Consider the following 10469-nt stretch of genomic DNA (forward strand, 5'->3'; position numbering starts at 1 on the left):
CAGCTTGGGGATGTATCATTAGTTAATGACACTTGTGAACCTAAACTGGTACAGCAGGTCTGGGCAGAAATCCACACCTTAAAAATGAAGAGGTGCTGCTGTGTGAGTGACAGGAGGGGCTGGAATTGGCGTGTGTTTGGCAGCTCCCGGTGCGCCCTCGGCGCAGGGACGTGTCCCGGGGTGCTCCAGCAGGGATGAGCCACCTCCAGCAGGGCCCAAATCCATCACAAAGGGCGGGGAAGGGAAGCACAGGTTGCACTGGGCTGTGGAGAAGCAGCTTGGTGTTGGCAAGGTGAGCCATTGCTGACAGCACAGCGGTGTGGCAAGAATGGTTCCCAGCGCTCCATGGGCGGTGTGCCGGTGCCATCCCAGCGTTGGGTTGGGTTTTCTCCTTCCCTGTGTTCACTTTCTCCCATGAATGGATGGTCATGGTCACGTGAAAGAGCAGAATATTGTACAATTGCCCATCAGCTCCTCTGGACAGGGTTCCAGCAACTGCCCAGAGGAGCTGTGGCTGCCCCATCCCTGGAAGTGTTCAAGGCCAGGTTGGACGGGGCTTGGAACAACCTGGTCTGGTGGCAGGGAGTGGAACAAGATGGTCTGTAAGGTCCCTTCCCATCCAAACCATTCTGTGATTCTGTGAAACAGATGGAAGCAGCAGATGCTTCCCCTGGGAGCTCCTGTGCCCTGACAGCCCAGTGAGCTCAAACCAGGCTCCGTCCCCTTGGTGACAATCCTGTCATGTGCTCTGTGCTTGATCATGCCTTTCTTTAAAATTGATTTTATTATAAGAGGAATTGGCCAAAGGAAGCAGCAGCTCTGGAAGCTGCTGGGGCTGATTTGGTATAGGAAAATTGGGTTTGGAGCAGAATTAAGGGAGAAATTATTTTCTCTTGTAATTCAAAAGCTTTCACTTCGACTGTAGGACTTGTGAGCTGGAAGTCGTTCCTGGAAAATGGCTGCAAGCAGGGCAGGGCTGCAGTGTACGTGTGTGAGCTGGGTCCGAGTGCCAGCGAGTGTGACCTGAGCTGGGGCACAGCCCGAGCCCTGCAGATCCAGTGTCACCAGGAATCCGGGCACTGGTGGGGCTGGGGGAGGGACTCCAGTAACTCGAGATGTGCTGGACCAGACCACGCTGGACTGAAATAAATCTGGAGAGGTGACCAGCTCTGTGAGCCAGGGCTGTGATTCAAATGCCTGGCAGAGGAGCTGGTGCCCATTTAAAAGGGCTGAGTTCAGAGCTGTGATGCCAGGAGGTCACTGATGGCTCCAGCAGCACATCCAGCTGTGTCCTGCACCAACCCTGCAGCCTGGGATGCAGCAGTGCAGCTTCCCCAGTGTCGCAGGGAGAGTCCCAGCTCTCCAGCAGGTTTTGTTACCCATCCATCAGCAGTTGCATAAGGAGCTCTCCCACTGTGGGAAGCAGCGTGGAGCAGGAGCTGGTTCCAGCTCTGGGTGCACGATGTGAGCAGTGGCTCCAGAGGCCTCACTCCTAATCCCTGCTGAGGGCTGCTGGAGCCTCTTGGGGCTGTGCAGGTGTGTGGCTGCTGCTGCACCCCAAGACTGAATTATTCATGGCAGACTTGCTGTGCTTATGCATGATGTGGTTTCTTGGCTTTTATGAGCTGTAGCTCGGGCATAAACCACATTTATGTAGCTGTGAACCTCTTTTTGTCCTCTGAGGAAGGGCAGCTCCCCAGGGAATCTGTGCCCGGGAGTCCCGAGCCCGCAGCAGCTCCCACGCGCCCCAGCTTTGCTTGAATTATTTATTGAGCTCCTCCTCGATGTGGCTGTGCAGGACAACCCCTGGCACTGTGAAGCCCCAGGGCTGTGCTGACCCTGCTGCTTCTGCCATGCACAACCTCAGCCCCTTCCCACTGTGCAAGGGCTGGAGAGGAGTTTTGAACAACTCTCTGGATTTCTTGGCACGTGGGATTAGATTTTACCTCTGTCCCCATGGCCTTAGTGGGGGTGAAGTGCTGGGAGCTGCTGGACCCCCAGAAGCCCCTCACAGCTCCTCCATGAAGTGTGCAAGAGAAGGGAATAGTTCAGACCTTCAAAATCATCCTTCAGAGGACACCAGCTGGCTCTTGCCATGCTGTTGGATCAGTGTTGCAGCGTCCCTGTTCCATCTGTGTTTTCCCCTGCACAGGAGCTGGTTGCCAGGCTGCCTGGGATGAATCACGGGGTGCTCTCTGCCTGTACCCCCCTGCTCCTGGCGTCCTCACAGACAGGCACTTAACTCCCCTGCTCCCACACATTGGGAACATTCAGCAAAAAAAAGAAAAAATGCACAATCCCCCCCCTGCAATCTGTGCTTTGGCCTCCAGTGCACCTTCCCCATCCCTCCTCTCTCCTTTCCTGCGACAAGCAGCAGCCCACTCCTCCTGCTAGCCCCTTCTCCCCACTGCAGCAGCCCCGTGCCTGGTGCAGCACAATCCATAAGTGGTTTGAAGTATTTCCATCCAGGCCAGGTGTCTGGAAGTAGGACAGAGCCCTTCCTGCTGGAGCCCTGGTGGTGCAGCTCTGGCAGCCACGGCTTCCCTGGTGCCGTCACTTCCCGGGCCGAGCAGTCACTCAGATTCCCATGGGTTACCGTGGGCTGTATTTATAGTTTGCTGGGCTAAAAATAAAAGCCCCAAGTGTTGGGTTCCCTGATCCCAGCCTCATGGAAGGAGGGATGCCCAGGAGCCCCTGGGAGGGGTCTGGTGGAGGGTGTTGCCTGGGGCTGTGATGCCTTGGGGGCTGCTCCCGTGGAGGGTTGATAAAAGTTTATTTTTTGGAGATGATGTAGCTGCTGCATCACTCACTGGCTGCTCTTGCTCAGCACAGAGCCTCGTGCAGGACTCTCATCCCACTAAAAATACTTCCTCTGTCTCATCAGGCTCAGTCTAACAGAGCCTGTGAATGGAGGGGATGGAACCATCAGTGCTCCTGGCTGTGGCTACCAGATGGCACGTGAGGAAGCCCTGCACAGCCCAGCTCTGAGAAAAAGTGCTGCCAAATCCCTCTGAAAATGTCTGTACGTGCAGCATTGGTTTGTGCTGGTCCTGAACCCCCGGTGTGTGTGCCCAGCAAACATTCCTGCCTGCTTCTGACTGGTTTCCAAGCAAGGTCCCTTTTCAGCTCCCACCATGCCGGACACAAGTGCTGGGCACTGCAGGGCAGTGTTCCAGAGGGAGGAATGTGCAGGAGAAACGCGCCTGAACACGAGGGGCCCAATGCATCCCCTCTAAGGAGAGACCTTCACCCATTCCTGGTGCCAAGGGAAGCCAAAGTAAGTAATTTCTCAACTGTTTCTTTAATCTGGGGCTTTGTGAACAGAACTGAAGTCCAAGGGCAGTATGGGGGAGCAGGATCTCATCTGTCCCTCTGGCTCTGTCCCAGTCACGCCACGCCACCAGCACTGTGCAGCTTGCAGAGCTGATGGGCTCCAGCATTTTCCCCCCTCCTGACTCCGTGGCTCTCCAAAAAAAAAAAAAAAAAAAACCCCAAAAAAAAAAACCCCCAACACACCGGCGGGGCCTCCTCCCGAGCAGCCTTGGCATGCGTGAGGAGCGGGCTGGGATGGCACAGCACGGGGGCACCGGGGCCGTACAGCCCCACCCGTGTGGGCAGCACCCACACCCGATGGCCAAGTGAGCAGCACCGTGGATGGGGACAGAGGGGCCACACCTGTCTCAGCAGGGTGGGACCATCACGAGCTGTGGTTCATCCCCGGGCACTGCTCACGGTGCCGTGGTCACTCTCCTCACCCACACCCGTCCTGGTGTGGGGCTGTGTCCTGCCCACATCTCTGCCAGCCTCGGCAGGTGCCAAAGCCACTGGAAGGGGTTGTGGGGGGAATCTGGGGATGGGCACTCATGGGCGTGCAGGACCCCCTCTGTGCCCAGCTCTGCAGCAGGGATGGACACAACGTGTGCCCCTGGGCTTTGGCATCCCTGCCAGGATGGGAACCAGGCTGCCCACTGCCCACCCCTCATCCTGGGAATCTGCTCTGAGTTCCATCAGCCAGAGCTCACTGCCAGTGGATCAGGGGCTCTGGCATGGTTTGATTTCCTGCTCGGTGTCTCAGTTTTACAGTCGTCAAGTTCTTGCTGTAAATAAGACCTGGACCAGCAGGATGAAGATGTTTCAATTCCTCTGACTAATTTGTACATTGCCGTGTCTCTCTGGCTGCAGATTTAAGAGTGTTGGAGCATGTGCAAGCTGGCTGGGGCCCAAGCGGGTGAGGAGGGCAGTGTTTGCCTTGGCACCTCCCTGCAGGCAGGGCAGGAGGGCACAGGGCTGCCAGGTGAAGGCTTTGGCTGTGGCACAGAACTGGCAGCAAGGGGAGCTGGGAGCTTCATCCCACCAGAAGAGCAGGAGCTAAAAATACTGAATGGGAATGAGGCAAAATGCAGTGGGAAGCCACTGCCCACCCCCGCCAGGCCCTGCCGTGGGGGAATTAGAGGAGCTTTAATTTGCTTTTGAGGCAGTTTTTGCTGGACTGAAACATATCAAAATCACCCAGAGCAAGTTTCTGTGCTGGCCCAAGGTTTATATTTGTGGAGGAAGAAGCCTTGAAATCCAGAAATGACAGCCCTGTCCTCAAAATATCCTCTGTATTGCAAGACCATAGCTCAAATATGCCACAGGGAATGGGAAGTGCTGGGTCAGGTACATCCCTCCTGTGGCTGGGATGGATTTTCCAGGACCTGGCAGGCAGTGTTTGCCTTTGTGCATCCCCTGGGGGACCTGGAACAAGGCGGCCCCGGCTTTGTTCCCTCGCTCTATGTGATGGATGTAGAACATTTTGGTGAAATTACCATGTTGTAACAGCTTTTTGGAAAGGGCTGGCTGAGTTGGCTGTGAATTCCCAAAGGTAATGCCTAGCAGGGGATCAGGATGTTGTTTTTGAGGATAACCACGTGCCAGCTCATGGCAAGAGGAGGGCTCGGTGCCATGCTGATGGATGCCAGGCTATTCCTGTGCCAGGGACTTGTACTGCTCTGCAATCCCAATGGCATTTATTGGGATGGTGATGTTGAGTATGTTCCATCTTGCTCTGGGCTCCTGCACCTTGCACAGCCAGGAGCAGGGGGAAGATGTTGTATTTTGTAATGCAATTATATTTTTTTTATTGTTCATTTCTCCTGCCTTTCACTTATTCATTGATTTCCTGCAATGCTTAAGTGGTGAAAAAGTTGGGGATAAGTCATTCTATCTTTGTATAGTTGTACAGTTGTAGTAAATACAGTTTTACTTGAAGTGCCCTTAGGAAAAAAAAATGCATTTTAGAAAGAAATCATCTGGGGAAAAAAAAAAAATCAACAGTCCCCATCGGAACTGATTTGTTTGAGCACTACCCAGATGCAGTTGCTAAAAGTGGTTTAATGAATATAAAGATACATGTAAAGATAGAAACATCTCATTTGCTCATTAATTAGATCATGACAACACTCAAAACCCTTTCAGCTCTCACCCAGCTCGTCCCTGGGGTCTCCCTGCTTGGGGGTTGCCTGAGGAATGACAAAGCATGGGGGGATGAGACTCCCAGGAGAACCCGCTGGGCTGTGAATGTTATTGACCCATTATCATCCTAAACATAGTCCAGGGACTTTAAAAATAAATAACCTTATGGATAAAAATATCTCACAAGCAAAACCCCCTCCTATTAGTGATGCAGGCACTTAGAACCCACCAGAGCACTTCCAGAGCTGTAATTGCTGGAGCTAAGCGGAGGCCTGGGGATGGAGCTGGGGAAGGAAGCTCTGGCTCCCAGCAAGGAAGGCAGGCAGGGTGAGCTGCCACCCCTCCCTCTGCCAGCTCTTCCCCCTGGCAATAACAGAGTCATTAATTAATGTTTGCACAGCACTTTGAAGATAAGTGCTGAACACAAGTATTCTTTTAAATGTGGTGGGGCTTGTCCCTGGCTGTGGGGAAGCCCCTGTCTGTGAGGAGCAGAGCTGCCTGTGCTCCCTCCCCATCCCATTTCTTGGGTTTGATACACATCAAACACTCCAAGCAGCGGAAAAAGAAATAACTCTGAATAACTTGTTGCACTCATCAGCATAACAGCTGAGTTGCATATACATTACCTTTGAAATAATATAAAAGCATGAATGAAACAGAGCCCTACTCCCTGCACCTCATTTGTTTTCTTTATTTACATGAAAAATGCTGCTCGTTGCCTGTGGTTCCCTGATGCACAAGGCCTCGCCACTGCATATCCTCCACAGAAGTGGAGATAAGGAGTTGCTGACAGCAGCGCTGTGCCTCAGAAACTGTTCCTGTGCTGTTGGAAATGGCACTGAAGTGACACTGAAGTATTACTAAGAATAATATCCTGCTCTGTGCTCCTTGAGGCTGGCTCTGTGATGGGCTGTCACAGGAAACTACTTTGGACAAGGTAGGAAAAGACATGTGGAGCTGTCAGAGCACGAGGAGGCTGCCAGCCCCTCCACTCCCCCTCGAGGGATGGGACCCAGGCTCCAGTCAGTCAGGAGATATTTTAAATGTCTTCTTGACCACATCTCCTTTTCCTTCTGGAATTTCTGGTGAGATGTAATTTTTGTTTTGAGCTCTGTAGTATGTGCATATGTTTAGGATACCAAATCTGACGGGCACAGAGGAGACAGACCCCTCTGCCCCCCGGGCAGTGCCAGTGCTGGCCCCACGCTGTGACCTCGGGATGTGCCCAGGCTCTAAGTCAATCCTGGCTGGGGATATTAAGTGCTCAGCACCGGGGCAAACGAGGCCCTGCAGAACTAAGCACAGGGAAGCAGCTACAGCAGGGTTCAAAATTAGTCCAGGCTGAAAATAGGGCCCTGAGGAGAGAGCTGCAAGCAGCCAGGGCTGTGAGTGTGCATGAGCTGCTCGCTGCTCTGCTGGGGCCATCTCCAGCTCTCATGGCTGCCTTGGAAATTTTGCAAGGATAAGAGATAAAAATGTTCATTCATTTGAGTGTTTTCTCTCAGTGCTCCGCAGAGCACAGGCAGCAGCTGTTGGGCAAGACTGAAGGCAAAAAATCTCTTCCCAGAGAGAGCCACCTGTCTTTATTGGCTGCTGAGGACAAGCTGTGGCTGCCCATCCTTGGAAATGTTCCAGGTCAGGTTGGATGGGGCGTGGAGAAACCTGGGATAGTGGAAGGTGTCCCTCCCACTGCAGGGGTTTGGAACAAAATGATCTTTAAGGTCCTTTCAATCTCAAACCATTCCAGGAATGGAAGCTCTTCCTCTACAAACCCAGGACCCTGTTAGTCCCAGGCCACAGCACGTTTATATTTTTACAGAAGATATACTTTTTTACAACATTAATTTAGATCTGCCATCCTTGGGGACATCAGGTATTCTGGGAACTGATACTCTTATTCTATTTGTAGTCTCTCAATATTGATAATTGAAACAATGTGGAAGAAACCAAAATCCCAGGCTTTTATCCAGTATGGCAGCAAACAAGCACGAGGGTTCAGCTTTGCTACCTGCACTGAGTGTCATGTGTGAATATGGTGATTTCTCAAAGGAATTGCCTGCTAGTAATTAACCTCAGAGCTCTGCTGGAAGACAAGTTGTGTCAGTTCACGTGTACACCCACTCTCAGTGCGTGAGGAATCCAGGAGACTAATAGGAAAATTATTTCATGTAGAAAAGCAATATATTACCATTTTCCAGAAGAAAAGCCTTGGAGCGTGTTTAGTAGTGGAGCACAGAAAGAAACAAGCAGCACGCAAATTACAGATGAATTTGTTGCTGCTGAATATGGGAGAGTCATTTATTTTCTCACGGAAAAGACAAACACACTTAGCAATCCACCGGTGACCCTCCCACTTTAAATGCAGGCTTTTTATCTCCAGGACAAGTTTGAGGACGCTGGTGTGGGATGATGCCGAGTTCTTGACAAACCACTTCATCATCACCCAGAAAATTTCCCAAAACATCAATTTCAGCTTCCACTTAAGGACATGCAAATGCCCTCAATGACAGTTTCAGGGAATTACCATAGAGGAAGAAGTGACAGCACATTCCACACCAGACTGGATGAGGTGCAGAGAGGAGAAAAAGGGGCAGAGCAAGAGGTAATTCCAGGGCCAGGATCCCACGTGCAGCAGAGGCTGGGAAAGGAGAACGCTCCCCTTTATACTTTTCCCATTTTTTTATTCCAAGACTTTCAGGAGTTGAGGTGATATTGACTTGTTTTTGTAGGGGTTTTCTGCTGTCTTCTTAGAGCATATTTTTGTTCCTGATAAGTTTGGCAATTTGATCCATTCCTTACCTCAAGGAAAAATATGTCAGAGGAAGATGCAGGTCAGTTTTCTCCTGCCTACACCTTCACCCTCAACACAGTCTCCTGCTCCAGGAATCCAAGGGTTGTTCTGTTCCTGCCGTGGGTCTATTTCCCAATCCACCAGGAAAATGAAAACATTCTTCTCAAATATAAGGGGATTTGGATTCAGCCTTAATTCTTAATCTAAAAACAAGAGCAGCTTGTTCTGATGATAACGCCACAAATCGACAGCCTGTAACCACTGTGTTGAAAACCAAACCCTTCTAACAGAGATTATTAAACAACCAGCAAGTTGTTTGCAAAGACAATTTAATTGCACACAATCCTTCAATATGGAAGAGTGATAGAGGCTGGAATAACCTTTGGACACCAGATCGTATTTCCTGGTGACACAAAAAAAGAATGCCCTCCCCTTGCACTTTGAGAAGACACAGGGAAATAAACGTTAAATTTTAAGACAGACCCAAATGAATCTTTAATGATTTTGAAATATTCATTTAATCTACCAGTTACATGCAGCAGGAAAATAATTTATGAGAATCATAACAAAATTAGGTAGAATAAGGTCAGTCTGCTATCGCTGTTGTGCAGCTAAACTTATAATCATGGTTTCAGTAGATGGATATGAAGATAATTCATCTGGCCAGCACAGGCATTAAAGGCTCGAAGCTCAATCATGCAGCTTCACTTTTCAGACAAGCCTTAAAACTCACTTGTCAAGTGAGCTAATCTGCAGGATCCGGTTCTGGTCACGAGCCTGGTACGCAGCGGTGGCCAAAACTGCACAGAGCTTTGGGCACCACAAGATAAGCAGGACCTGAAGCTGTCAGAGAGCATCCAGAGGAGGCCGTGAGGATGGCTGGGGGTGTGTGCAGGGACACGGGCTGTTCTCAGTGATCCTGTGGGTTCCTTCCAGCTCAGGATATTCCGTGGTTCTATCCTAAGGCTTTGTGACCCCTGCTTGCTGTGCGGACAGCAGGAGACAGGGCTGGGAGATAAGAGCGTGTCTAACAGCAAAAAAACCCCCCACATCTTGAACCTGTCACACATTTATTGCTGTTGTTACAGATCATGATGTAAAGCAGGGAAAGAAATTCTCTTTTTTGCCAAGAAACATAAGATGTGTAAGTCAGGCTTCGGCCTGAAAAACTGTCTGACATCCTTTGATGGTGAGCAGGGAGTAACTCAGCAAATCTTGAAGGACGTTATTTGTAATACCATGAAGAAAAATATTGCTGATACTTTTTGATACAAACCCAATGTTTTATTGAGCTGTGCTGACAACAGAGAGAAATTCAATAAACCCTTCCCGCACTTAAGAAAACTGCTTTGGTACAGATGAATCTATCAGGCAACTAAAGGTTCCCACAGCTGGTGCTTTTGTGGAGAGGCAATTTCTTTGGCATTTCTGTGCTTCCCTGCATCCAAAGGGAAGGCTGGGATGTGATTCCGTGGGTGAGGATGGGGATGGGGGTTCAGCAGCCCCAATTCCATCTCCTGCCTAGGAGCTGATTCCCCAAACCTCTGCAGACCCCACATTTCCTCCGGGCTGTGGGCTGGGAGAGCAAGGACCTGCCTGACAGGTCACTGGAGTGGGATACAGCTCAAGTCACACTCGTTCACCCAATTTTTAACAAAAAAAAATGGTTCTCCATCATGACTCCCACAGGCTGGACCCTGGTGCTCCCCTGGCAGCCTTGGTCACCACCTGCCCCTCAAGATGGGGTAGGGGATGCGGGCGGCAGAGCTGTGAGGGCATGAGGACCGTGATGGTTGTGGGTGCGTGAGGTGGGGCGGCTCCATGAGGATCGTGAGGGGCTATGGCTCCGTGAGGGGCCGTGGTTCCGTGAGGGGCCATGGTTTTGTGAGGGGCTGTGGGTCTGTGAGGGGCCGTGGTTCCGTGAGGGGCCATGGTTCCATGAGGGGCCGTGTGTCCGTGAGGGACTGTGGGTCCGTGAGGGGCCGTGGTTCCGTGAGGGGCTGTGGGTCCGTGAGGGGCCGTGGTTCCGTGAGGGGCCGTGACTCCGTGAGGATCTATGGCTCCGTGAGGGGCCGTGGCTCCATGAGGGGCCGTGGTTCCATGAGGGGCCGTGGTTCCACGAGGAGCCGTGAGGGGCGGGTCCGCCCTCCCCGCGCGCGCGGGCCGGGCGCTGTCGCCATGGCAACGGTTGCCTGGCGCGCGCGCGCGGGCGGGCGGCCGTGCA

General features: G+C 51.6%; 1 protein-coding gene across 2 annotated transcripts in view; it reads left to right on the forward strand.

Moving 5' to 3' along the window:
- The first annotated feature begins 3040 nt into the window (after positions 1 to 3040).
- The window catches only part of CAMSAP1 (calmodulin regulated spectrin associated protein 1), a 32628-nt gene continuing 25199 nt past the window's right edge, over positions 3041 to 10469 (forward strand). For both annotated transcript variants that reach the window (XM_041483927.1, XM_041483928.1), the window contains exon 1: positions 3041 to 3277. In XM_041483927.1, the coding sequence (XP_041339861.1) occupies positions 3185 to 3277 (93 nt within the window). In that variant the 5' untranslated portion in view covers positions 3041 to 3184. The remainder of the gene's footprint in view (positions 3278 to 10469) is intronic.

This window comes from Pyrgilauda ruficollis, unplaced genomic scaffold (genome assembly GCF_017590135.1).
Source record: "Pyrgilauda ruficollis isolate IOZ18807 unplaced genomic scaffold, ASM1759013v1 scaffold62, whole genome shotgun sequence".
Lineage (NCBI taxonomy): Eukaryota > Metazoa > Chordata > Aves > Passeriformes > Passeridae > Pyrgilauda > Pyrgilauda ruficollis.